The sequence below is a fragment of the Malaclemys terrapin genome, chromosome 13 (genome assembly GCF_027887155.1).
Source record: "Malaclemys terrapin pileata isolate rMalTer1 chromosome 13, rMalTer1.hap1, whole genome shotgun sequence".
Lineage (NCBI taxonomy): Eukaryota > Metazoa > Chordata > Testudines > Emydidae > Malaclemys > Malaclemys terrapin.
The window spans coordinates 29,017,218-29,044,462 of record NC_071517.1 but is presented as its reverse complement, the minus strand read 5'-3'; the positions used below and the strand labels follow the sequence as shown (position 1 = coordinate 29,044,462).

The following is a 27,245-nucleotide window of genomic DNA, read 5'->3' as shown; positions in this document are numbered from 1 at the left end:
TCCCCACTGGAGCCCCAAGACTCCTAACCCTAAGTGGCCGGAGAAGCCCTACCCCAGCCACCCCCAGTGCCGGCCCGCAAGCTGGCCCAGGCCATTGGCCATCCCTCCCCAGCTGCCCCAGGCTGCTGGCTGGCCTGATTCCTGGGCTACCGGCAGGCCCGTCCCAGCTGCCCCGGCTGGCACACCCCGGCCTGCCAGCTGGCCTAAGCACTGGCCCAACTGCCCCAAGACCCTGGCCATCAGCCCGCCCACCCCAGCCCCTGCCAGCTTCAGGGGAGAGGCTGAGTGAGGGCAGGAAGAGGAGCAGCATGGGCAGAGCCAGGGGGGAAGAGCAGGACACGGGACTGGGGCCCCAGGGCGGAGCATCTGCGGGGCCAAACCTGACTGTGTGGGGAAGCTCAGCCGCCCCTGGCCTATGATACTCGCTGTCCATGGGACTGTCCTGGCCAAAACAGGACTTATGGTCACCCTAGGCTGTAGTAAGAGCCACCCATGGAGTCCCAGGTGGCTGTAGGGAGTCCCAGACAGTCCACCTGCCTTGGGCTGGGTGCTGAAGTGGTGCGAGGCTCCAAATATTTTTTGTGCCCAGGGCCCCAGTCAATCTTAATCTGCTTCTGGCTACCTGCCCTTGGGGTTTGGGATTGGCTCTTCCATGGCTGCCAAACCACTATGCACATGCCCCACCCCTCAGTTCACTAGCGTAGTTCAGTGACCTCCCGCTTCCTGTCAACACAGACTCAGCAGCAAGGCATGTATGTGGCTGTTCAGCAGCTGGGCTGCAGGGATCCCAGCAGGGCAGGGAGCTGGATGCCAGGGAGCTGAGGTGAAGGGATTCCAGCAGGGCACATTGCTGGGTGCCGGAGTGCTGGGCTGCAGGGATCAGAGGCACAGGGTGCTGGGTGTCAGGAAGCTACATTGCAGGGGTCCCAGCGGGGCAGGGTGCTGAGTGCCGTGCCAGGGAGCTGACCAGAGCTCTACAGGGATCCCAGAAGTGCACTCGCCCCTAGTACAGCTCCCACCATGGCTGGGTCCGACCTGGTCCAGGAGCTGCAGTTGGAGGTTACCTGCTCCATCTGCACCAAGTACATGGAGGTGCCTGTGATGCTGGACTGCGGGCACAACTACTGTGAGGACTGCATCATCCAGCACTGGGACAGGGTGGAGGAGGAGGAGGAGCCGAGACAGTGCCCCCTATGCCGCCGTTCCTTCCGACAGCGCAGCTTCCGCCAGAACAAGTCGCTGGCCAATGTGGTGGAGATTGTGCAGCGGTTCCTCTCCCAGGATGAGGCCCAGGATGTGCGCTCCACATCCAACTCCACCATGGGGAAGGACCCCCAGGGGCAGCAGGTAAAACAGTGAGAACTCAGTGCAGCCGGAGGGAGTGAGCGCCCCCATGGCTGGGTGGTGCAATTCTGTGCCCTGAGATCACCAGGGGAAGGCTGGTGGCTGGAGGGGGACCCAGTGGCAATTGGGAGGGGTCTCACCGAGCTTAGAGGGCATGGATTAAGGCAATTTTGGTGCCTGAGGCATACCCTGACATCAGGTCCCCTGCAGCCCCATGCCGTGACCCCAACCCCCACTTGGAATGGGGCAGCCATGGGGCACTCCCCGCCCAGCCGAGCAGCTGGGATGAGGTTGTTACCTGGTACATTCCATGTTGTGAAATCAGCCCAAGACTCAGGGAGTTTCCCATAACTGCAGCCACTTCCAAGCTGGGGCTGGGAAAAGAGAAGCTGTGCAGAGTTTCACAGCTGGTTAGCACTGAACTTGTATTAGCAGGGGGAAGGGAGCAGTCCAAGACCACAGGCAGGGAGGTGAGTGACCACACAGACAAAGGGGGTTGTGCGGAGATCAGGCAGGCGGGCAGAGGGCTGTGTGTGGAGCTTGGTTAGCTAGACAGAGCTGGATGGAGATCGGAGAGCTAGAGGGCTATGGGGAGATGTGTGGAGATTGGAGAGACAGGCAGAGGGCAAGTATGAAAGACAGATAAATCAGTGTGGCGTTTCTTGCTCCTTCCTCTGAAATGCTCTGCACTGGCCACTTTTAGAGACAGGGCACCGGGCAGGATGGGCCCATGGGTCTGATCTGGGGCAATGAGGAGGGGGATGGGTGTGTGTGTAGGGGCAGATACCAGGCTAGATGGGCCACTGCTCTGATCCTCTATGTTGTTTCCTCGTGTTAGCCAAATGGGCTCGTTTCCCCCTGGAGCTGCCCAATTACCCCAAGGAGGCACAGGAGTCTAGAAGACGGCTTTAAGTTTTTATTGACCAGTCAGCTGAGTGGACGCTCTCCTCGGCTAATGCCAGAGAGAGAGCCCCTTACAAGTGTGGAGCAAACCTTTTTATACCTAGCAACAAACAACTTAGCATGCATACCTTATACGTGTATGCGGAAGGAACATTTCAAAAGGCCTTGTATGCAGATTGAGAGAGGCAAGGGAATGGATACATAACAGGATGTGGTTTAACATTTGCTTGAACTCATCACTTCTTTCCACAGCACCCGCTTCGCCCCGCCCCCCACTCTGAGGCATATGTTAGACTGAAATAGCAGTGCCTGTCTGTCTCACCTAGGCTGGTGGTTTGGCCGCCTTGTGTTATCACATAATCTTGCTGCACAGAAGGCTGCAGCGGGTGTTTTGCAGAAACAGTCGTTGCTCCTGATATAACAACTGGGCTTATAGGCAAATAGTTGATCTTTTGCTCTAACACTAGGTACATTTTGTAGAGGTTGCATTTCAGTCCTATTTCTATTCAGTTCACAATTCATGTAAAAGAGACTGGGAACAGAAACTAGCAAAACCGCACACTGGTCCCCACTCTTTCCTCTTGGGCCTCAAATCGTCCCTCAGTGCCAGGGACCAACCTCCCCTGGCCCTTAGCTGCTCCTGTGGCTTTGTGTAAACACCAGCTCCCTGCACTGCTGTCCTGATTCCCTTCTCAGCACACAGTGGGGAAGTGAGATTGGAGTCCCCCCTTTGAGCTCACCTGTCTCTGATCTCACATGTTGACGGCCAGGAATGGGGAGCCAAGAGCCCAGGGGGCAGCTGGGCTCGTGGTGCGGAGCTGCATGGAGCTGAGAGTCTTGGTTCTCAGCCCCCCACGCTGCCCCTCTTTGGTCGGTGGAAGTGTTCCTGGTGAGGACATGCACTGACAGAAGGAGGGCAGTGTAGACATGAAAAAACACAGTAATTACTGTGGTGGCTGTAAATCAACCTAACATAGGTTGACTTATGGGTGTAATGTAGACATGCCCTATGTTGCTCGGGGGTGTGGATTTTTCACACCCCTGAGGCTTGGTCAATCTAATTTTCTAGTATAGACTAGCCAGTAGTGTAGCTAGCGGGGTGCAGGGGAAGCAGCCGCTTCCCCCGCCTTTCCAAAAGCGGCCGGAGGAGCGAGGGGGGGTGCAGGCTGGCGGCCCGCAGCGCAGCCGGCAGCCATGGGGGGGCAGCGGGCGCGGCCGGAGGAGCGGGGGGGGGGGGTGCGGCATGCGGCTCGCACCGTGTCTGGCAGCCGCGGCTGGAGGAGTGAGGGGGGTGCAGGCTGGCAGCCCGCAGTGCGGCCCGCAGCCATGGGGGGGCAGCAGGCGCGGCTGGAGGAGCAGGGGGGCGCAGCATGGCGGCCGGCAGCCGCGGCCGGAGGAGCGAGGGGGGGGGTATGGGGGGTGGCACGGCAGGGCCGGAGGAGCCATGGGGGGGGGGGGCGGTGCAGCCGGAGGAGGAGCCAAGGGGGGGGCACGGAGCGGCCGGAGGAGGAGCCAAGGGGGGCGTGGCCAGAGGAGAAGCCAGGGGGGGGCGCCTTTTTTATGTTTGCTCCCCCTCCTCTTAGAAGCTGGCTACGCCACTGAGACTAGCTCTGAGGTTATGTCACCACTGCAATTAAAAACACATGGCTGGCCTGAGCAAGTGTAACCCACACATCTCCTGGGTATGATGTTCTGTCCCATCTAGAGGCACCAAGACCACTTAGAGAGAGAGATTAATGAGTCTGCTCTACAGCCTTAGCTAAGTGCCAGGTGGCTTTTAGCTCATGCAGTTGAGGCTCATGCACTAAGCTTCAGCAGTCCCAGGTTCGATCCTGCCCACTGATGACCAGGATCTGTCAGTGTTACACAAGCTGGCTCGGGCTACAGGGCTGTTTGATTGCAGTGTAGACATTTGGGCTCAGCCTAGAGCCCAGGGTAGGGTAGGGTAGGGAGGGGTTGCAGAACTGGGGCTGCAGCCCCTTAGTCTGAGTCCAAGTCAGCTGGTACAGGCTAGCTCTGGGTGTCTAATTGCAGCATAGACATGCCCTAAGGGGCTGTCCCAAATTGCATTGCACTTTCAGCTTTCCCTTTGAGGCCTCCCCATTACAGGACAGACATGATCCTGGGGTGGAGGTGCATATATAAGGTCTGCAGTGATGTTAGTGCTGTGAAACCCAGGGTGTGGCAGGGATTGGATTGTAATAAGGAAAGAGTAAAAGAACAAAAATCTGTGCCAGCTGAGGGGACAAGGACCACGAGAGTTGCAAAGACCAAGGAGGGGGAGGTGTTATTTGGAGGGTGGGAATAAACTAGAAGGAATGGCATGAAATTAACAATGGGAGAGTTTATTGTTATGCATGTTACAGTAGCACTTAAAGCCTCATCTGAGATCAGCACCTCCCTGTGCCAGGTGCTGCCCAGACACAGTGAGAGAATCCCTGCCCAGCTGAGATCACCTCCAGCTGGAGATCCCAGAGACTCTCTCTGCCTCCGATGCTCAGTGGGATGGATCTGTTCACTAACCAGACTTTCTTCCGCCTCCAGGAGAGTTTCAGGCAGCGTCTAGAGACTCTGAAGAGGGACCTGGAGATCGTGCTGAGCCTCCCACGTGACAGAGAAATGCAACAGGCAGGTGACCCTATCACCCCATTAGCCACGTCTAGCTCCTTGACTTCTGTGATGGCAGCCCTGCACATCCCAGGGCTGAATAGCCCACACCCGGGCACTGCCCCCCACAGCTCCCATTGGCCAGGAACAGGGAACCGTGGTCAATGGGAGCTTCGGGGGAGGTACCTGGAGGCCCAAACCCCTCCTGCACCCCACCCCCCAACTCCCTGCCCTGAGCTCCCTTCCTGCACCCCTGTGCACCCCAACTCCCCGTCCTGAGTCCCCTACCGCACCCCTCCTGCACCCCAACCCCCGTCCTGAGCCCCCTCCCGCAGTCTGCATCCCTGCCCTGAGCCCCCTCCTGCACTCCACACTCCTCCTGCACCCCAACCTGGGGTGGCACATGCTAAGGGGCGACAGTCCGTCCATTCTTGGGGCAACAGAGTCCGGGCAGCTTTTTTTTTTTGCACTTTGGCAGTTCGGGCTGTGGCAGTCTGAGCATTTTTTATTTATTTATTTTTGCTTGGGGTGGCAAAAATGGTAGAGCCAGCCTTGACCCCAACCCCCTTCCCTGAGCCTCCTCATACACTCCGCACCCCTCCTCTACCCCAATCCCTTGCCCTGAGCCCCATCCCACACCCCAAACTCCCTCCCGCACCCCAACCCTCTGCTCCGGCCCTGCATACAATTTCCCCACCCAGATGTGGCCCTCGGCCCAAAAAGTTTGCCCACCCCCTGGGCTAGGATCACGTTAGCCCTTTGCTCCACAGCATCGCCCTGGGAGCTCACATTGGTTGCTTATCCACCACCCCCCACTAGACCCTTTCCAGGTTCTTCCCCTGTAGCCCTTGGGCATCTGAACTCCCAGTTTTAAGCAGGTTGGTCAGCTCTGGTTACGCCCTGGTTTTTCAGCTCTGTCCTAGAACCTCTCTAGAGCTGTGTCCCCAGTGCAGCACTGAGACCCCCAAGCAGGCGCTGCTGACAACTTACTATCTGCCTTGCAGCACCTGCTCCACTTCCTGCAGGAGGGGCAGCAGATGATCCTTCAGAAGCTGCAGGAGATGGAGGAGAGGAATGGCACAAGGGAGGAGGGGGAAGAGAGGAAAGAGGAGCCAGACCCAGAGCAGCAGGTGAGATGGCAACACAGAGTCACGGCCCAGATCCAAGGGACAAGCCCTCCTGGGGAGACCCCCAACTCTCTCTAGGGCTGCCAATGTCTATTCAGAATTGTCCCCTGGATTCTAATGCAATGTGGGGACAGAGAGGGCTCAACAGGGGGCCTCGCAGTCAGTGCTGGCTCCAAAGCCCCAGTGCGGCGCTAGGGGGCCTGTGCTGCAGGGACAGAGATCAGCATGGGGCACTCCACTCTCCTTTGGCAGTCAGGGCTGGCCCTAATGCTCCAGAGTAGCACTAGGGGGCCTCTGGTGCAGGGAGCAGGGCAGGGGGCACTCTCCATGGCCAGGCTAACCCCATGCATTGGAAGCCATTAGAAAGGCAAGACCAGAGGGAAGGGAAGAATTTTACTTAACATGAGAAAAGGAAAACCTACAATGTAACCTGACTTTCTTTCTTCCTCTCTCTCTCATCTGGTGCAGGATGAAAATATCATCTTGAGCAGGTAAGGACTCTCCCCTTCTCAGACAGAACAATCCTTTAAAACATGCAACCCCTAATAACCTTCATAAACCAGAGATCTGGCTATTTATTTTTGGTATTTATAAAGCACCTATCACTTTGGTTTCTATCTATCCAGATGCTCCAGAGGAAGGAACAGGTAGGTAGGTAGGTAGATAGATAGATAGATGATGTGATGTGAGCATGTGGACATAGTCTTGACTGGCTAAAAGCCCTTGATGCAGGCGCTCCTTCTGCCCTTTGAGGTTTCTTGAGCTGTGGATTCTGGGATGAAATAGGTGGTGCTGTCTCAGCACTCCACGATGGTGTAACTGGGCAGACATAGCAATGCCCAGCCAATTTGCTATCACAAATTTGAGTGAGGTGGATCATTGCTACTTGGAATTTTCTGGGCAGCACCATTAGCTGCAGAATCTGGAGACCTGCCCCTGGGAGTGAGGACTAGACTCTGCTCATTGACCAGTCTCGTTTTCATGGATCAGTCAAGGTGTTGGGAGAGCTTGGAAGAGCTACTCCTTGTGGGTGTCTGAACCCAGTGAAAGCCCTCGGAGGAAGGCCTTGAGGTAATAGCATCTCATTTTATAGGTGCTTCTCTAAGCTATGAGTAGGGCTCTACCAAATTCACGGCCATGAAAAATGCGTCATGGACCGTGAAATCTGGTCTCCCCCTGTGAAATCTGGTCTTTTGTGTGCTTTTACCCTATACTACACAGATTTCACAGGGGGAGACCAGCATTTCTCAAATCGGGAGTCCTGACCCAAAAGGGAGTAGCGGGGGGGTGTCACAAGGTTATTTTAGGGGGGTTGCAGTATTGCCACCTTTACTTCTGTGCTGCCTTCACAGCTGGGGGGCTAGAGAGCAGGGGCTGTAGGCCGGGTGCCCAGCTCTGAAGGCAGCACCCCACCAGCAGCAGCACAGAAGTAAGGGTAGCAATACCATACCAGGCCACCCTTACTCCTGCGCTGCTGCCTTCAGAGCTAGGCGGCCAGAGAATGGCAGCTGTTGACTGAGGGCCCAACTCTGCAGGTAGCAGCGCAGAAGTAAGGGTGGCAATACCATACCATGCAATCCTTATTTCTGCCCTGCTGCCAGTGGCGGCTCTGCCTTCAGAGCTGGGCTCCCTGCTAGCAGCCACTGCTCTCCAGCTGCCCAGCTCTGAAGGCAGCAGCACCACCAGCAGCAGCGCAGAAGTAAAGGTACTGTAACCCCCCTACAATAACCTTGAGACCCCCCCCCACAACTCCTTTTCGGGTCAGGACCCCTACAAATACAACATTGTGAAATTTCAGATTTAAATAGTTGAAATAATGAAATTTACAATTTTTTTAATCCTTTGACTGAAATTGACCAAAATGGACCATGAATTTGGTAGGGCCCAAGCTATGAGCCAGATCCTCAGCTGGTGCAAATCAGCACAGCCACGTTGACTCTAGTGGCGTAATCCTGATTGACACCAGCAAGGGATCTGGCCCCATTGACTCCAATGGAGCTACAGCCAATTCCCACCAGCAGGGGGTCTGGCTCCATTGATTCCAATGCATCATCATCATCATCACTCCCATAACCGCATTGGTCGTTGGGGCACCGTCATTGATGAGCAATCAACCAATTGTCTCCACCCCTGACGATTGTGTGTCAATGCTTGAGTCTCCACAAAGTCCATTCCTGTCCACTCTTTTATGTTGTCAATCCATCTCTTCTTCTGTCTACTTTTTCTTCTGTTCCCATTTATTGTCCCTTGGAGGATGATCTTGGATAGGCCAGGTGATCTTGTTACATGGCGGTACCACTTCAGCTTGCACTTCTTCAGAATCGTCAGGAGGTCTTCATATGACCGAGCGCATTGGGTGATGATGTTGTGGACCTATTCATTAGTGACGTGGTCGAAGTTGGAGATGCCCAGGATTTTACGGAAGTATCTCATCTCTCCTACTTGTATTTTCTGTTCTAGTTCTGCCATAAGAGTCTCGCACGCATACAGAAAAATGGAGATGACCAATGCGTGCAGCAGTTTCAGTTTGGATTCGAGGGAGATTTTCTTATTCCTCCAAATTGGCTTGAGCCACTTGCTTTGCCACTGCTGCTGTTGATTGCGCAGTTCTTGCTGGAATTTCTGCCTTGGATCCTTCATCAATGATGATTGCCCCCAGATACTTGAACTGTTTCACTGTCTCCAGCTCTTGTCCACTGACAGTTATATGTGAGCTGATCCCATCACATTTGTTTGTCATCAGCTTGGTTTTCTCTGCACTGATTTCCATGACATATTTTCATCCAATCTTTTCACAAGGTTGGCAAGTTCATCTTCGCTGCCTGCCAGGCTGTCAATGTCATCAGCGAACCGAAGATTTGAGATTGTTCGCCCCCCAATGCTGACTGTGCATATCTGATCTTCTAGGATATCAGTCACTATGCGCTCCAAGTAGATGTTGAACAGTGTGGGTGAAAGAAGGCAGCCTTGCCGGATTCCAACAGTGGTGCGAAACCACTCTCCTATTGTGCCATTGACGAGAACTGCACTGCTGGCCTTGGCATACAGTTGTTTAATGGTAAGAATAAGCTTATGACCAACATTGTACTTCTTCATGGTTACCCAGAGAGCTTTGCGCCATACTCTGTCAAACGCCTTCTTGAAGTCAACAAAGACATGGTAGATGTCCTGCTGGTGTTGTAAGTACTTCTCACATAGAACACGAAGGTTGAAAATCTGTTCTGTAGTACTTCTTCCAGCATGAAAGCCAGCCTGTTCTTCAGCGATGATATTCTCTGCTTGTGGCTTCAATCTGTTCAATATGACTTTCAACATCACTTTGCTGGGATGGCTAATTAAGCTTATGGTAGTGTGACCAGATGTCCCGATTTTATAGGGACAGCCTTGATATTCTGGGCTTTGTCTTATATAGATGCCTGTTACTCCCCAACCCCTGTCCTGATTGTTCACACTTGCTGTCTGGTCACCCTAACTTATGGTCCGGTAATTTTGACACAATTGCAGGTTGCCTTTCTTTGGCAGAGTGATGATTAGTGACTGTGTCCTCATGGAAGGCCACTCACCGGTCTGCCAGATTTTGCTGCAGATATTGGTGAGTTCATCTATTACTATTTCTCCTCTGAATTTCATCAATTCTCCTCTGAATTTCATCAATTCGTCAATACCTGTAGCCTTTCCTTTCTTGAGTGATTTCACAGCTGTCTCCACTTCTTCATATAGTATTGAAAAGTTGTCCTCCTCTGTTGAATCTGGGCTAAGACACTAGGATCTCCATTTGTCTGGTGGTTGTATAGATCAGAGCAGTAGTTTGTCCGCCTATTGATGATGTCCCTTTCTTCTGTAAGACTGTTCCCTTCTTTGTCTTGAATTGCATTATCTTTGGTCCATCTTTCCGTCATCAGATTTTTTACAACCAGGAAGGCTCGTTTGCTATTTTTATAATTAATATACTCTTAAATTTTAGAGCATTGTTTTTCAATCCACATCTCCTTGGCCACCTTCATTCCTTTCTTGATATTTCTGCCAATCGCTCTGTATTTATCAGCTCCCTCAATGCTGTTCTTATCTCTCTTAAGTTCTCTTCTAATGTCACACATTTGTAGTATTTCATTTGTGACCCATGGTTTTGTCTTCTTACGATGTTTCCCAAGGATGTCCATTGCTGCCTCTTTCATTACAGCATTGAAATTGTTGGTCATTGTTTCTACGTCTTCCTCTAGAGCAGGGATCTCAAAGTCAAATCACCATGAGGGCCACATGAGGACTAGTACATTGGCCCGAGGGCTGCATCACTGAAACATTTTCATACGATACAAAAGTATAGTCAAAAATGAAAAAAATGAAGAGTAATATAGTATGCTATTAAAAGTCAACGTATTAAGTTTTTAAAAACTGTAATGCAAAAAGGGGTTTTAATAAAATATAAATACTCAGTAATGCACCTCACTCAAATGACAAAACACACATTTACTTTTAGAATTACTTTGGTTAAAGTCCCCTCCATTTCCCCCGGCCCCGCCCCCACTCCCTCCCATTCCATGAAGCCCCACCCCTGCCCCGCCTCTTCCTACCCCTTCCCTGCCCCCATTCCAACCCCTTCCCCAAAGTCCCTGCCCCAACTCCACCCCCTCCCTGCCCGATTCCAACCCCTTCCCCAAATGCTCACTCCAGCCCCGCCTCTTCTCCGCCTCCTCTCCTGAGTGTGCCGTGTCCCCGCTCCTCCCCTCTCCCTCCTGGAAAGTCCTAAGCGCTGCCAAACAGCTATTTGGTGGTGGGAAGCGCTGGGAGGTAGGCAGAGGAGCAGGGACATGGCGCTCTCGAGGGGGGAAGAAAGGGAGGGTGGGAGTGAGGGGAGCTTGGCTGCTGGTGGAGTTGGCGCCTATGGCGGGCCGCAGGAAATAACTCTGCAGGCCGCATGTGGCCCGCGGGCTGTGTGTTTGAGACCCCTGCTCTAGAGCAAGCAGCGGGGCAAATTTTCCACTGATCATTGCTTGGAATTACTCTGCAATGTTTCAGTCTCTGGTGAACTTTGGGCTGACAATTTTCCTTAGCTGCAGCCAAAAATTTAGCATCACAAGGTCGTGATCACTTCCAATATCAGCACTGGGAAAACTCCTTGTTTTAGCTCTGTTAATCCCAGAACAAAATTGGTTTTTGCAACATTATGTAGTCGATCTGGCTGTGAGGTAGACCATTAGATGTGTGCCATGTTGATTGTCTCATCTGGATGCTTTATGTTCTCCTAATGTGTTTGCAAGAACCAGATTGTTATAGCTGGCAAACTCCAAAAGTCTCAATCTTATCTCATTGGTTACCGCATTACAGAAAGGGCCACAATAATCTTGCCAATCTGCCTGTGTGTCAGTACCCAGCATTCCCATCTCCTTGTACAATCAAGATATCTTTCCTGTGATGATGTCTTGGAACTGATTGTAAAAATCTTCAGTTTGCTCATCATCATAGTCTGTTGTAGGGGCGTAGACTTATACCACTGTGATATTAAATGGTACTGCCTTTAGATGGATGGAAATAAGCCTGCTGGATATTGGGCGGCATCCTAATACTAAATTCTTGATATCTTGTGCACAAGAAATCCTATGCCGTTGACATGTTTGTCCTCTCCGCTATAATAGAATATATGGCCTTCTTCTGTTAGTACCTCTCCAAAGTTCTTCCATCTGACCTCAGAGATTCTTAGAAGATGCCAGGTGTATTGTTCCATTTCATACATATGTTCTTTCAACCTCCCTATTTGTCTCAATGTCCTTACATTCCATGCGGCTATGGTGATGTTATCTCTTCCATGGATACTCTTTGTTGGGGTTACACCAGTAGTATACTTGTCATGTCTGCTCTGGTGGGAGATGGATGGCGTGGTCATTATTAACCCAGTCTGTGATCAATCCAGTATGGACATCGTAGACTTGCTCATCATATGGTGTGTCTTGGGCAAATTTCTAACTTGACGGAGCCCATCCCTCTCCAGGCAGCGCCCTTTTAGTCGCCTCTTATGTTGGAGGAGTAGTGGGCCTATTCTGTCCCCGGACCCACAGGGGGGTTCAATGATTCCAATGCAGTAACTCTGATTTACACCAGCTGGACATCTGGCCCTGTGTGCATGCCTGTGTGTCTGGATATATGGGGGTAGGAGGTGGAGGATGATGGTGGTGATTTAACCTGATATCTCACTCCTTAGGGTAACAAAGGCACAGGGAGCACAGCTGCTGCTGCTGGCGCCCCAAAGTCACCCAGGTACATATGTCGCTAGGTAGTTTACGGCAATGGTGCCTGCTGAAGTTATCACCAACTGACTTGGGAAAGTGTCATACAATGGAGGCAGAAATTAGGCTGCTATCCCCAGAAACCTCCATGGACGATTCATTGAGATCTCTCAGGAGGATTCAAGGGACATCCCTTTGTACACAAGCAAACTGCTCCGTGTGGCCTCCTTGACTAACTCTACAGAATGAAAATGAAAAGCAGACAGCAACTCTAGCTCTCTTTGTTGTACCACTACCTCTTCTATTATGAGTCAATTAATGAAAATTCCATAGCTGTGTCCTGCTAATTTGGCAGTGCCATCACTATACCCAAGGTTAGGCCATGCTTGACCTGGGGACTGACTAGACTGCAGTGGAGTCTCAAACTGGTCCTGGCTCACGGCATAGGTGGTCCTCCCAGTCACCTGTCCTCCATACTCCTCCTCTTCTTTCTTGTCCGCCTCCTCTTCCCCGCTCTTCACATCAGACATCTGTGACTTGGGCTCCTTGGAGGTATCCATGGTAGTGAGAGGGGTGCTGGTGGGATCTCCAACAATACAGCATGCAGCTCTTTGTAAAAGCGTCATGTCCGTGGCTTGGAACTTCATCGATTGTTGGCCTCCTTGGCCTCCTGATATGCTTGCTGCAGCTCCTTGGCATTCACACAGTCCTGCTGCAGGTCCCTGTCATACCCTTCTCCTGGATCCCCCTTGCAATCTGCCTGTAGATGTCCACATTTCTATGTCTGGTCTGTAGCTGTGCCTGCACAGCCTCATCTCCTGTCTACCCCAAACTGGAGCATGTCTGAAGCATGTAGCCAGCATGTGGTCAGCTGGGCAGTTGCATAAAACAATGGAGAGCTGCTAGGTGGGCTCACCAAGCTGGATAATCAAGAAAAGGCATTGCAAAAATTCGAGGGGCTTTAAAGGTGATGGGGGGCTTCCGGCCTGTATGACCCCTGGGCAGTGGAGTTCACCATTGCAACCAGAGCGGTGAGTATCGGGCACTCTGGGATGGTTGCTGGAGGACTGTTAGGGTGAACATAGGTAACACAGTGTCTACATTTCTACTGCATTAGCCTACATACATCAACACCACTTGGGAAGCTGGTGTTATTGTGTTGGCTTAATGGGGTGCTTACACCAGTTTAGGTGTAGACACATGCACAAATGGGTTGATGTAAGGCAGCTAACACCATCCTAACTTTGTAGGGTAGCCGAGGCCTGAGACTGGGCAAAGGCCCATTCAGGCTGGATAACAACATTCATGATGATTGTTCCAAGGGAAACCATGGGAGCCCAGTGGCTTGGCATGCTTTACCCTACAGTCCCAGGAAGGAGATAGCTGGGGCCACGCTCCCAGTGTCCTGTGGCTCAGTGATCTCTAACTATGCCTCTGTTGGTGGGTTGCAGGTCTGGCAGTGAGAAGCTCTCGAAGCCCTGCTCGCAGTCGCCGGAGCCATGTGACTGCCGGCTGCCGCTGCTGAACAGCGTCCAGAGGATACAGATGATAGGTTACAGAGGTGAAGCAGGAGCGAATCCCATTCCTTTTCCTCTCGCCGCTGTGGCTAGGCCTATGCGTGACAGCAAGCGGGGCTAGGTCCTGCAGGTCTGGTGTAAATTGGCCCGGTGTTGCTAGCTGTGGCGATTTGCACCAACTGTGGACCTGGCCCAAAGAGAATCAGAGGGCTACAGGCTGCCCCATCAAGGGGCTCTGTGGAAGGAAATGCAGGGGGATGAAGCCATATGGCATGCTGTACCCCTGCAATCACATCACGTTCCCAATGTCAACTGAATGGTGGGGAGAGGCCCCTTCACCCACAGCCCTGGGGACTAGGCCTTAGTCCACACAAAATGTGGGGCATGGGCAGTGCCAGGGTGAGCTTCCCTCATGCTGTCCCACCTTGGTTCAACCTTCAGGGTGGGTGAGAGGGTTACAGGACAGTTTGGCCTCTGGGACCCAATGGAAAAAGAACTAAGAATCACATCCAGAAAAAAGGACTGAGTCACATTAAGGGGGATATGATAGAGTTCTGCGGGGAAAAAAACAACCTAGTGTGGAGAAATTGAATAAGGAAGTGTTATTTACCCCTTCACATAACACAAGAACCAGGGGTCACCCAATTAAATTAGTAGGCAGCAGGTTTACAACAAACGTAAGGAAGTACTTCACATAACTTGTGGAAGTCTTTGCCAAAGGTTGTTGTAAAGGTCAAGACTATAACAGGGTTCAAAAAAGAACTAGATAAGTTCATGGAGGACAGGTCCATCAATGGCTATTAGCCAGGATGGGCAGGGATGGTGTCCCTAGCCTCTGAGTGCCAGAAGCTAGGAATGGGCAACAGGGGATGAATCACTTGATGATTTCTGGTTCTGTTCATATCCCTCTGCAGCACCTGGCATTGGCTACTGTCGGAAGACAGGATACTGGGCTCGATGGACCATTGGTCTGACCCAGTATGGCCATTCTTATGTTCTTACCCACCTGCTTGTCTTACCCATGCCGGTAAAGCTGTCAATGGGAATGGCTTCAAGTCACTGCCAGCTCCGCCACACTGGAACTGACACCTCGGGGGAAAGGTCCTGTATCACATCAACCCCCAAGTCAGCCAATGCCCCCACTCTAGAGCCAGATCAGAGCTAGCAGCCCCTGGAAAAACTCAGTATGTGATATACATCTAGCGGGAGTAGGTAGGGACATCTTATATTTTCTCTAAGTAATGTTTCTCTCCTTGCAATAATCAGATTTCTTCTCTTTCCCCAGCCCAGTTGCATACACTCCCTTTATCTATCTATCTAATCACACATTCTTTCTCTCTGTCCAGTGGAGGTGACTCTGAATCCTAAAACAGCCAACCCTGAGCTTGTCCTGTCCAGTGACAGGAGGAGTGTGCATCTTGGAGACGAGCGGAAGGACCTGCCCAACAACCACGAGAGATTCGACACAGCTCCTTGCGTCCTGGCCAATGAAGGGTTCTCATTTGGCAGATATTACTGGGAAGTGGAGGTGTGGGATGCTGATTGCTGGGCTGTGGGGGTGGCCAGGAAGTCAGTGAAGAGGAAGGGACATCTCAGACTCACACCTGAGCATGGCTTCTGGACTTTTGAGATGCACATGGGCAAATACTGGGCTCTCAACACCTCCCTGGCCCTTGTGTACTGCAACGAGAGGCTTCACAGGGTTGGGGTTTACCTGGACTACATGGAGGGGCAGGTGGCCTTTTACAATGCTGAGTCCTTGGCCCATCTCTACACCTTCACCGCCTCTTTCACGGAGGAAATTTTCCCCTTCTTCTACACCAAGGACAAGACGACCCCATTGGTCATTAATAGGTCAGAGATTGAGGGACAGATTCCTCTGACGGGGATTTGAGGATCAAAAAGCCGGACATGTCCAGGAAAATCCGGACGTATGGTAGGGTTACCATATTTCATTAATCAAAAAAGAGGGCGGGAGGAGCCCCGCCCTAGCCCCGCCCCCATCCTGCCCTAGCCCCGCCCCTGCCTCTTCCACTCTCTCCCACTTCCCGCCCCCCTCAGAACTCCCAACCCTCCCCGCCACTCCTTGTCCCCTGACTGCCCCCTCCTGGGAGCCCTGTCCTTAACTGCCCCCCAGGACTCCACCCCCTACCTAACCTCCCTGCTCCTTGTCCCCTGACTGCCCCCTCCTGAGACCTTCCCCCCATCGTACTGGCCCCCTAGGACCTTACCCCCTACCTGTCCCCGACCACACCCTAGGGTAATCCTAGGGTCACCATTCGTCCGGATTCCCCCGGACATGTCTGGCTTTTTTGAGTTAAAAATAGCGTCCGGGGGGAATTTGTAAATGTCCGGATTTCCCCCCCATGCAGAGCGTGCGCGACTGACAGGGCAGCCGGCCGGATAGTGCCACTCGCCGCCCCTCCTCCGCTTCCCCTTCCTCTGCCCTGCAACTTGAGATCACTCCCCTCCTCTCTCTCCCTCCCCCTCTCCCCCCCGCATACGCAGATCGCCGGACAGCCGTTCGCATCGGGCCTCCGGCAGTCTGGAGCTCCTCCCCCTGCTCCTGCTTCCCCTCCCCTGCTGCCCGCTACGCAGCACTCTGTTCTGAGCGGCTCGGTAAGGGGGCCACGGGGTCAAAAAAGGGGCAGGGAGGTTCTGGAGGGGGCAGTCAAGAGACAGGGAGCAGGGTTGGATGGGTCGGGAGTTTGGGGGGGGGCGTCTGGGGGTTGGTGGTGCAAGGTTTTGGGCAGTCAGGGTACAGGTAGGGGGTAGGGTCCTAGGGGGGCAGTTAGGGTGGGGGGAAGCTCTCAGGAGGGGGCAGTTAGGGGACAAGGAACAGGGAGGCTTAGGTAGGGGGTGGGGTTCTGGAGGGCAGTTAGGAGCAGGGGTCCCAGGAGGGAGCAGTCAGGGGACAGGGAGCAGAGGGGTTTAGATGGGTCGGGAGTTGGGGGGGGGGCTGCCAGGGGGTGGGGAGTGGTTGGATGGGGCGTGGGAGTCCCTGGTGTCTGTCTGGGGGTGGGGGTGGGGGTGTGGATAAGGGTTGGGGCAGTCGGGGACAGGTAGGGGGTAAGGTCCTAGGGGGCCACTTAGGATGGGGGGAGGGTCTCAGGAGGGGGCAGTCAGGGGACAAGGAGCAGGGAGGTTAGGTAGGGGGTGGAGTCCTGGGGGGCAGTTAGGGGCAGGGCTGCCAGGAGGGGGCAGTCAGGGGACAAGGAGTGGGGGGAGGGTTGGGAGTTCTGAGGGGGGCGGGAAGTGGGAGAGAGTAGAAGAGGAGGGTCGGGGCTAGGGCAGGATGGGGGGTGGGGCTAGGGCGGGGCTCCTCCCGTCCTCTTTTTTGATTGATGAAATATGGTAACCCTAGGAAATCCGGACATTTACAAATTCCCCCCGAACGCTATTTTTAACTCAAAAAAGCCGGAAGAATGGTAACCCTACATATGGTAACCCTACCTTGAAACCATCACAGCATGGACCAACCTGGCATTGCCACAGCAACTATGACCACTGCTTTTATGTGGCCAATGGCTGTGAAAAAAACCTCACAATAAATTAACCCCAGAAAATGAACATGGGTTTTTGGAGTGATTTTGTCTCTTTTGTTTATTTATTTATTTTTAATTAATACCTAATTATTTTTACTTTTAAAAAAATGGTTTCTTCCAGATAGCTCTTCCCCCTGGATAAAGATGGGACAGCCCGCAGGGATCTCTGATTGGCTGCTGAGCCCCACGTGGCACACTATATCTCCACCGCCAGCTTGAACGTGCGAGCAGGCAAGCCCTTGGCTTCCCTTCCAAGGAGAGAACGCTGGGGCGGGTGGGTCACGTGGCCATACGGGAGCAGTCATGGGTGAGGCTATGTTGGTGTCTGCTATGGGCGCCGCCATATTCTCTTCCCTCGTTGTAGCCACCATCTTGCATTACGGCAGGAGCAGAGGGCGAGGTAAACAGCTGGCATCCTAGAGTCCCTGGATGTTATTTTCCCTTCCTCTGGGCCGTAACCCAAGATGGCGGCATCCACCATAGATACAGGATGGTGGCGTTCATGTGTGACTACTCGCTCTCTCACTTTGAGATTATTTATTTACCTCGGTGAGAATTGAGCCGGGCGATCTATCTGATCCTCCTGGGATGTTTCGCTCTATTCCCTCCCGAGGGCAGTTTGAGGGCAGGAACGGGGCCGGGTGCTGCGCACATGGGAGCCGCCATGTTGTACGGCAGATATGCGGATGGGGAAAAGGGTGTCCCGGGAGAGCGGGTTCCGGTTCCGCTTCCGCTTGGGCTTGTTGGGTTGGGAGGGGAGGGCTGCGGCTAGTCGCTTAGCCTGGAGAGTAGGAGGTAAATAGAACAGGTCGTCCCCACCCCGGGGGTGCCTGCCCCTGTGCACCGAGCTGAGCCCCCTGGGGGCGGGACCAGGGCCCGTGGTGCATGGGGGAGGGGGTAGCGGAGAGGTTGTTTGGGGCAGGGTGCATTTGGGTGGGTGCAGTTCGCGATGGGGGAGGGTGGGGTGATTTGAGGAGGGGTGGTTGCATGGGAACGTTTGGTTGGGTGCAAGGGTGGCAGGGAATGGGCAGCTTGCGTTGGAGAGGAGGTTGTTGTACTTTGTATTGGGGTGGGGCGGCTGCAGGGTGCTGTTAGATGGGTGCTGGCTGCATTGGGGGAGGGGTGGGCGCAGGGGACGTGTGTGGGTGCAATTTGCATTAGGGAAGGGGCGGTGGTATGGTTGGGCGCATTGGGGCAGGGAGAGAGGGCCATTGGATGGGTGCTGGGTGCATTGGGTGGGGGGAAGGTGGGGGGGTGCTGGCTGCATTGGGGTGAGTGCAGGCTACAATGGGGAATGGGCAGTGGGATGACTGCTGGGCACATTGGAGTGAGTGCAAGGTGCGGAGGTGGTGTGGGCATAGGGGACATTGGGGTGGGTGCAGTTTGCATTGGGGAAGGGGCAGTGGAATGGTTGCTGGGTGCTTTGGGGCAGGGGGAGGGCGGTTGGATGGGTGCAGGATGGATTTGTGGGGTGGATGCAGAGTGCTTTATGGGAAGTAGCAATAGATGGGGCAAGGGTGAAGTGGGAACCTGGTGACTCTTCTGTGTCATTTGAAGGTGACCGGGTCCCCTTCTGTCTGGGGTGTGTATGTGTCTCGGGTGGGGAATGTTGGTGCTGACGAGGGTCCCCCTTACTCTGTTGGTGTCTGGTATAGAGAGTGGTGCCTGATTCACTGTCTGCTGCTTATTTTCCAGCCCCCTCTCCTATCTCTGCAGATCCAGCTGGAACCCAGTTCTCCAGGTTTCACACTCGAGGACCGGCTCTCATCAGGGTTTCGCTGGGGCTGGCAGTGGGGGGTGGAGGCGCTTCTGGCTCTCTGCCACTGGAGATTCTTCTCCACCCCCTCGCCGAGCCCCCTTCCTGGCCTTTGGTCTCTGTCTCAGATTGCTGATTGTGGTCCTAATTCTCTCTTTTCCGGGGGACCGAGCTAGCACATTGCCCCATCCTTTGACTGGGCAGCAAGACGTGGTTCAGACGCTGGTACGAGGAGGGACGTCCATCTCTAATATCTCCTCCAGCGCCGCTGCAGTGGATCCCTGAATATCTTCTCATGCCTTGTCGCTCAATGCCCCAGCCACTCTCCAAGCTCCTGCTGTAACCCAGGGCTGCCGCGACCATTCCCAATTTCCTGCCTGCTCATGGCTCGGGTGTCGGTGTGACCCAGTGGATGGGCCCACCACTAGGATGCCTGCGTCCCTGTGAAGGCTCTACCTGCAGCCTGCCTGCTGAGGGAGACCTGATATTGCCAAGGGGAAGAGTGTTGTGGGGGCCCCACCATGGGGGACTCAGACCAGCGGCTGGTTCTGGGCATGAACGTGGGGGACGGGCGCCAGACGCCTCCTGGGGAGCTGCGGACACCCACGCAGGAGGGTGAGGAGCTCAGGGCTCCTATCCCCGAGGATGTCTGCAGTGGTGACGAAACCAAAATCCCATCGATGGACCAAGAAGATGTGGAGGAAGAGTTGGACCCCAGGATACAGGTGAGGGCTGGCTGGACCTGGCTTCCTCTAATGCCATTGGTCACTGGTGTGGGTGTGAGTAGTTCCCATTACAGAAGGCAGTAACCTGTCTTTGGGGGATTAGTTTGGGTGCAAGTTCCTGTGTGGACACTTGTAATCCAGTTCATAACAATTTTTCTTAATCTGATTCTTCACTGAGGGCTTGTCTACATGGAGAAGTTGACCAGCAGAGCTATAGTGAAATAATTATCATGCTGTAGCATGTCTATATCACTCCCTGTGTGGACATGCTATTCTGGAATAAAAATGACTTTCTTCCAGAAGTTTGAGAGACAAGGTGGTGAGGTAATATCTTTTATTTGACTGACCGAGCTTTCAAGTTACATGCAGCTCTTCGGGTCTGGGAAAGGTACTCCCAGTGTCACAGCTAACTACAAGGTTGAAGGGATAGTTGAGTGTACATAGTTAGCACACATTCTAAGGGGCCATTCAAGGTGAAGTGGCCTGTTAACACAGAATAACAGAAGTTGTCCAATAAAAGATATTACCTCACCCCCCCCCTTATTGCTCTACAACAACACTCATCCCAGAATAATTACTTACAAGTAAATATCAGGAAACAGTCACTTTTATTTCTGGACTAGCATGCCCTCATGTGGGGGTTCACTGGCGTAGCTGTACCAGGATAATAGACAAGTCCTGAATTAAATTGAACTGATTTATAAAACATCTTTGAATCGGATTAAGGCTTTGTCTAGATCAGGATTTAAAGGTGTCCTTTGATCCTGTTATCTCACTTGATCTAATTAACACCTCCTGGGACTCCAAGACAAAGCAGCTGTAACTGCAGCCCATGCTAAACTGGTGGAGTTAAAAGCCTTCCTAGGATCCTGGTTGTAGGGCTGGAAGGGACCTCTGGAGATCCTATAGTCCAGCCCTTGTAGTCTGTGTCCGCCTTAGAGTAGGGACTGTCTTTCTTTATCTGAGTTTACAATGCAGCCCCTAGGGGCTACCATAATGTACGTGACTCAGGTCACGATCAGAGATACAGAATTCTTAGTGCAGGGGCCCATCCTGCCGCCTCAGGGAACAGCAGAGCACGGGTGCAGTTATCCAGCTCTGATCGTCAATAGATCTCTGAGTGCATTAGGTCTCTTGGCCAGGCCCTCGTTGTCTCGCGTCTCAATTGTTGCAGCATCCTCCTCCCTGGCTGGGACCAGTCCCATCTTTTTACCCAGCTTACGTTTGTTCAGAATGCTGCTGCAAAGATCATTTTCCTGTGACCCCTCCACCCCTCTCTGCGAGCTCCCCATTGGCTCCCCCTCGCATCACACACAAATCGCTTGTCTTAAGGCTTTTCATGGCCCTATCTATCATCCCCCCCGCGCTATCGAGATGTGGAGCCCAGCCTCCACTCTGCCAGCGACATCAGCCTTCATCACCTGTTTGGTAGATTTTCCCAGCGGCACCTCCCTGCTTCCTGCCATGCCACCCCTGTCTGGAGGAGGGGGAGCAGCAGCTCCCATAAACACCCACAAAGCTACCTCACTGCCCTCTTTCAAGTGCCTCCTTTGCCACGATGCCTACATGACGCTCAACATTGGCTAGGAGCTGCGGCTGCTATCACGCTGATCGAAAGTGACTCATCGTTCCTTTGTGCTCCCCATCAGTCTCTCTCAGCCCGTTGTCTCTTGTCTAATTGGGAGCACATCTACATTTCTGCAGGTGTTGTACATGGTGCCTGGCATGATGCGGCCCTGAACCATGACCATAATACATGTTGTGTGTCAGAGGCACGTTACTATCAGAGAGCATGAGTCCCTGGCACAAAGCCCTGTCCTGTCTCCTCAGAACAGGTACACACAATGGTCCCCACCTCTGATCTAGCACTTTTCACCAGCAGATCCAAGTGGATTACAAATGTATCGGCATTTCACAGATGGGGAAATGAGGCACAGAGGGGCGAAGCGACTTACCCAAGGTCACCCAATAGGCCAGTGGCACAGCCTGGAATATGCTCTGTGCACTAGGCCGCGCTGTGTTGTTCATGGTGCCATCCCTCACAGCTGTGCCGGGAGCAGAAGGGCTGCATGGAGGGGCTCTCGCAGGCTGGGAGGGGAGACCCGTCAGGGTGGCGCTGTCCTGCTGAGCAGGGTGTGGTGTTGGGGCGGGTTCCTAAGCCTCATGCTCTGCCTCCCCCCTGCAGGAGGAGCTGGAGCATCTCAACCAGGCCAATGAGGAGATCAATCGGGTGGAACTGCAGCTGGACGTGAGTGAGCACTGGGCTCCCTGCAGGGCTGACCGCCGTGCCTCGGACTGAGCATGACCCTGCCACGACCAGCCTCGTGTTACAGCCCTATCCAGGCCTCAGAGACACCCTGCAGCTCTCACCGATTGTTTCCGTGCTGGGCCAGTGAGCCTGTCTCTTCCTTTGGGGTGGTCACAGCCCTTACTGGGCATTTAGTGACCCTTGGAGCTGCTTCCGTAGCCCCTGCCCTGCAAAGCTAAGGGGGCCAGGGTGCTCTCTGACAGTCTGTCCCAGTGTGGGGCCTGTGCTGCAGGGAGCGGAGTGGGGCTCAGTTGGGGGTGCTCTCCCTTGGCAATCACTGCTGGCCCCAGTTCCCCAGTGTGACGCTAGAGGGCGTTGTGCTACAGGTTGTGGGGCGGGGAGCTCAGCAGGGGGTGCTCTCCCGTGGTGGTCAGTACTGGCCCCAGTTCAGCATTAGGGGGTGCTGTGCTGCAAGGAGTGGGGTGGGGGCTCAGCAGTGGGCGCTCTCCCCTGGCCGTCAATGCTGGCCCCAATGCTACTGCTCTCCTCCCCGCTGCAGGAAGCCAGGACCACATACCGCAGGATCCTCTCTGAATCCGCCAGGAAGCTCAACACCCAGGGCTCCCAGCTGGGGAACTGCATCGAGAAAGCGCGTCCATACTATGAGGCCCGTCGCCTGGCCAAGGAGGTGTGAATGCTCCCGTCTTCCCTGCCTGGTGTAGCCCCCGCCCTGAGACATGCCAAAATCAAACTCCTGGGTTCTGTCCTGGCCCTGAGGAGCGACTGGGTTAGAGCAGGGGCTGGGAGTCAGGACACCTGGATTCTGTTCCTGCTATGGAAGAGAGGTGGGGTCTAGTGATTAGAGCGGGGGGACTGGGAGCCAGGACTCCTGGGTTTTATTCCCAACTCTGAAGGGGGAGTGGGGGGTCTAGTGGTTAGAGCATGGGGGCTGAGAGTCGGGACACCTGGGTTCTATCCCTGCTCTGGGAGAGGAGAGGGGGCAGGAGTCCCTTGCCATGCGCGCTCTCTCTCTCTGACTTTCCTCTCCCCTTCACGCAGGCCCAGCAGGAGACGCAGAAGGCAGCGCTGCGGTACGAACGGGCGGTCAGCATGCACAATGCCGCCCGTGAGATGGTCTTTGTGGCGGAACAGGGCGTCATGGCCGACAAGAACCGGCTTGACCCCACCTGGCAGGAGATGCTCAACCATGCCACCTGCAAGGTGAGATGTCAGGGTGGGGCTGGACGTTGTACTGCCCACGTAGAGGGGGAACCACACCACCTGCAAGGTGAGATATGGGAGGGAGGGAGTGAGCTGTACGAAGCATGGGGAGCGGGGAGAACCATGCCATTGGGAAAGTCAGACATGGGGACTGGACCAGGGAGCCATACCAATCACAAGGGCCAGGGGAATTATATCAACCACATGGAGGTGCTGATGATGCGACCTGCTAGGGGAGAGCTGGGGGACCACACTGGCTGGGCACAGGGGGAGGAGGACTTTGCCATCTGCATGGTGAGAGCTGGGAGCATGGAGCTCAGGGACATGGTGGAGGCGATAACCAAATGATGATGCCATCTGCCAGAGGAGGGGTGGGGGTGCCGGTGCCACAAGGACCATACCAACTGCACAGAGAATGGGGGGTGGTAGATTGTACCCCCTGGGGGAGGTGACTGCCTGAGTCCGTGTTGGGCAGGGACGGACGGGGAGGGGTGATGGAATTGGATGCGGTGTGCGTGGGAGGGTGGGGAGTGGATGGAGGTGACTGAGATCTGCAAGGCTTTGTGTGTATGTGGGGGCACAGGCTGGGTGGGCACGGGGGCCCGCTCTGAGCTGCGTGTCGTCCTGCTCCGGCTGCAGGTGAATGAGGCGGAGGAGGAGCGGCTGCACAGCGAGCGGGAGCACCAGCGCGTCACCCGGCTTTGCCAGCAGGCTGAAGCCAAGGTGCAGACCCTGCAGAAATCCCTCAAGCGTGTCATCGTAAAGAGCAAGCCCTACTTCGAGCTCAAGGCCCAGTTCAACCAGATCCTCGAGGTGAGGCGTTACAGCCCCACTGAGATCCTGGGGTGCACACACCCACACCCCTGCTGATATCCTGGCATCCCCAAGGGGGGCCGGGACACGTGCACGCCCGCCCCCGCTAAGATCCTGGTGTCAGTGCTTTGAGGGCCATGTGTGTGTGCGTCTTGGGTGAGATGTACCCACCCCCTGAGATCTCACAATGCCCTGGGTGGCACGTATTGCTGCTCCCTACCCAGGAAGGGATGGGGTTTCTCATGGCTGCTGCCCTCTGCTGGCTGTGGGGCCCGGGGCAGGGGAGCAGGGAGAGATGTGAGGCTGTGATTGGGTTTGGAGAGGGATGGGGTGCATGTGCGGATAACTGCGAGGAAGAGTGGGGGTGGGGCTTAGCATGCAAGGGGTGGACTGAATTTATAGGATGGAGATGGGGGTGTCTTTCTATCCTGGTTTTGCCTCCCTGCGGCCCCCCCCCCCACACGTCCCCAGGAGCACAAGGCCAAGGGGGCTGGAGTGGAGAGGTGGGATGGGCAGGGAGGGTTTGGGGGTGCTATGTGGCGGCACAGGGATCTGTGTAACTGCTGATGTCCTCCAACCCCCAGGAGCACAAGGCCAAGGTGACAGGGCTGGAGCAGCGGGTCTCCCAAGCCAAAATGCGCTACTCGGTGGCGCTCCGTAACCTGGAGCAGATCAGTGAGCAGATCCACGCCCGGCGGCTGCAGCGCCTCATCCAACGCCGGGCCTCTCCAGTAGGGGCAGAGGCGGGGGCTGGGCTGGGCGCCGAGTGCCCCCCCACGGACACACTCTCCATGCTCAGCTTGCAGACCATTGCCTCTGACCTGCAGAAGTTTGACTCTGTGGAGCATCTGCTGGGGCTGTCGGACGCCACCAGTCTCAACAGCGACGAGCTGGAGGAGCAGGAGCAGCGCCGGGGCGGGCAGAGCCAGTTCAAGCACCACCGCAGCGTCAGCCTCTAACCCACCTCCCTGGCCCTTCCCCTCGGCAAGCCCAGCCGGAAGGGGCTGTGCCAGCCAGGCGAGGAGGGAATGCTGTGGCTGGACACTGCGCCACTGGGGGGTGGGGCGGGCAGCCTTCTGCGAAGCACCCCTGCTTCCTAAGGGGGGGACAAAGACACTACACCTCCCAGAGGGCATTGCTCATCCTCTCCTCCCCCTGCCCAGTTAGTGCCCTCTGACACTGCACTGGGTGACCTCTGACACTACACTTCGCAGGGGGTATTGTTGTACTGACACAAGTAGCTTAGAGGCTGCTGATTCCAGCCAGAAGGGCTTTCTGGGTCCCCTGCGGTAGGGCTCCATGCTGGAGCCAGGAGCAGACACTGCTCTTTGCTGGAGCAGTGTTACCTGCAAACCCCACTCCCAGCATGCACTGATCAGAGCACCCAGTTCCCTTGAGTGCTGTGTGCTGACAGCCAGGGTCTCCCTAGAGCAGAGACACCAGCACCTCTGGTTTTATGCCCACAATTTGGTCTGCTGCCTTCGCTGACCTGGTTTCCAGCACTGCTACATGTCCTGGGCCAGGGGAGGGAGAAGCGAAACTAGCTGCTGTCTGACACTACATTCCTGGGGGGAGGGGGTTTGGCAGGCCCTGGCCTGGGGCTACTGCATGTGTACATCCCAGGGGACAGGGCGGGAGCTATGGAATGAGGGCCCTATGATGTCAGCTTTCTGATAGCTACAGCCTAGTTCTTGTCCACAACCACAGGCTGGTGAAAGTTGCTGCTGAGACATAGAGATGGCCTGGAGCCAATGCACTCTCCTAGTGCATACACAGACTGGGCCAGTTCCCTATGCCTATCAAGTGGAACCTGCAGTGCTCACAGGGTGGGTTGCTTGCTCACCTCCTGCAATGTAATAGGGATGCTTCTTTGAAAATGTGGGTGCTTGGTGCCTGAGGTTCATCTCCTAGTGGCAGAGATTACAGGAGCAGCCCATGCAAACTGTATAGCCTTCCCCACTGCTCACAGGCGGCTGGGCTCAAAGATGCCTGGAGTCTGCCCTGTGAGCAGAGCACCTTCACCCAAAAGGTGGCAAGGAGCTGATTCCTTCCCCCTCCAGCAGGTGGCACCAGATGGTTTACTCTGGACAGCTCCTTGTACTCTTACCTAACCCTGTTCCTCCAGATTTCCTAGGTCAAATCCCCCTCAAATCTTCCTTTATATTGAGACAAATAAGTGTCAAAGCTGCGTGGAAAGTAATTTGCACTAGTTGGTGTGGGGATGGGGGGGTTTGGTGTCAGTTGGGAGTGGGAGCTCCTTGTGCATATCCTCCATCCCGGAGCCCACTCTGGGCTTATCTGTACCCACTGTGGTCTCCTGGGAGCTGGTGCTGCATCCTCTCTGTGATGGATGCTCCTCTTGGTGGGGGACTGTTGCTGCTGTGCCCTGGTGTGGTTTCACTCTGCTGTGGCTGTGATGATAACTGCCAGTTTGAGGCAGCCCAGTGGATCTGTATGAGTGAGCGGCTGTGCTGCATATTTTATTTAAAGTAAAGATGCCCCATGGAGATTTGTCTGTCTCTGTCTCATGATTCAATGCAATCCTGGATTGTCCACACTGCAACCACACAATATTGTAGCCAGTTCCCAGAACTCTCATGTGACCTGGGTACAACTCCAGGTTTAGCTGTGTTCATGCAGTGGCTGTTTTTTGTAACGACTCAGCACTGTTTCAAGCTTCATATTCTCTGTACAGATTCTGCAAACTCAAGGATTAACTCCACTAGCTGGCAGGAGGAGTTGGCTGTTATCCACTAGAGGGGGATATTGGACAGTGTGCCAGGGTGTTACCATTTCACAGCATAGTCTCGTCAGCTGTATTTTTTCTGACTGCACTGTACTGTCAATTTGTGTGTAATAAGGAAATCTTTGCAGCCAGCCCAGAGTGCCTCAGCAGACTAAGGGTTTATCTGTACTGAAAATTTTTCACTTATACTGATGTAACTCCCTTTGTGGGCACTGTTGTTCCAGAATGAATGGCTTTTTAAATTGCCTGTCACGCAGATCTATAAACTGGGCATCAACTTCAATTCAGATCTCTGTCTAGGACAGGTCCTCATATTCAGGCTCTGTCTGTGTCTTGCCAATTCTGCTTCACATCTCTAAGGTCTGGCCTTTGCTATCCATCCACACAGCTACAACTCTCATCCAGGCTCTCATGTCTCATCATCTCCTATCTCAGTCACAGCAACATCCTTCTCTCGGGCCTTGCCCAATGC

The 27,245-nt window shown here is 54.3% G+C and overlaps 1 protein-coding gene across 3 annotated transcripts; it reads left to right on the top strand.

Moving 5' to 3' along the window:
- The first annotated feature begins 747 nt into the window (after nucleotides 1-747).
- Nucleotides 748-26,534, top strand: SH3BP5L (SH3 binding domain protein 5 like). Of its 3 annotated transcripts, XR_008447005.1 has the most exons (8): nucleotides 748-1,347; nucleotides 4,792-4,875; nucleotides 5,859-5,984; nucleotides 6,450-6,472; nucleotides 13,654-13,763; nucleotides 15,066-15,655; nucleotides 17,386-18,059; nucleotides 18,960-19,534. XR_008447005.1 is itself a non-coding variant. In XM_054048262.1 (7 exons), exons 2-7 carry the CDS (start codon nucleotides 19,542-19,544, stop codon nucleotides 24,984-24,986), a joined length of 1,107 nt encoding a protein of 368 aa, XP_053904237.1. In that variant the 5' UTR covers nucleotides 17,422-18,059; nucleotides 18,960-19,541; the 3' UTR covers nucleotides 24,987-26,534. The 3 variants fall into 3 exon arrangements, 2 of the variants coding, with proteins under 2 accessions (XP_053904237.1, XP_053904238.1); XM_054048262.1 differs by lacking the exons at nucleotides 748-1,347; nucleotides 4,792-4,875; nucleotides 5,859-5,984; ... (1 more) ...; nucleotides 13,654-13,763; nucleotides 15,066-15,655 and adding exons at nucleotides 21,931-21,993; nucleotides 22,553-22,681; nucleotides 23,053-23,214; nucleotides 23,854-24,027; nucleotides 24,612-26,534 and having other exon boundaries at nucleotides 17,422-18,059; nucleotides 18,960-19,745; XM_054048263.1 differs by lacking the exons at nucleotides 748-1,347; nucleotides 4,792-4,875; nucleotides 5,859-5,984; ... (2 more) ...; nucleotides 15,066-15,655; nucleotides 17,386-18,059 and adding exons at nucleotides 21,931-21,993; nucleotides 22,553-22,681; nucleotides 23,053-23,214; nucleotides 23,854-24,027; nucleotides 24,612-26,534 and having other exon boundaries at nucleotides 18,747-19,745.
- The last annotated feature ends 711 nt before the right edge of the window (nucleotides 26,535-27,245 follow it).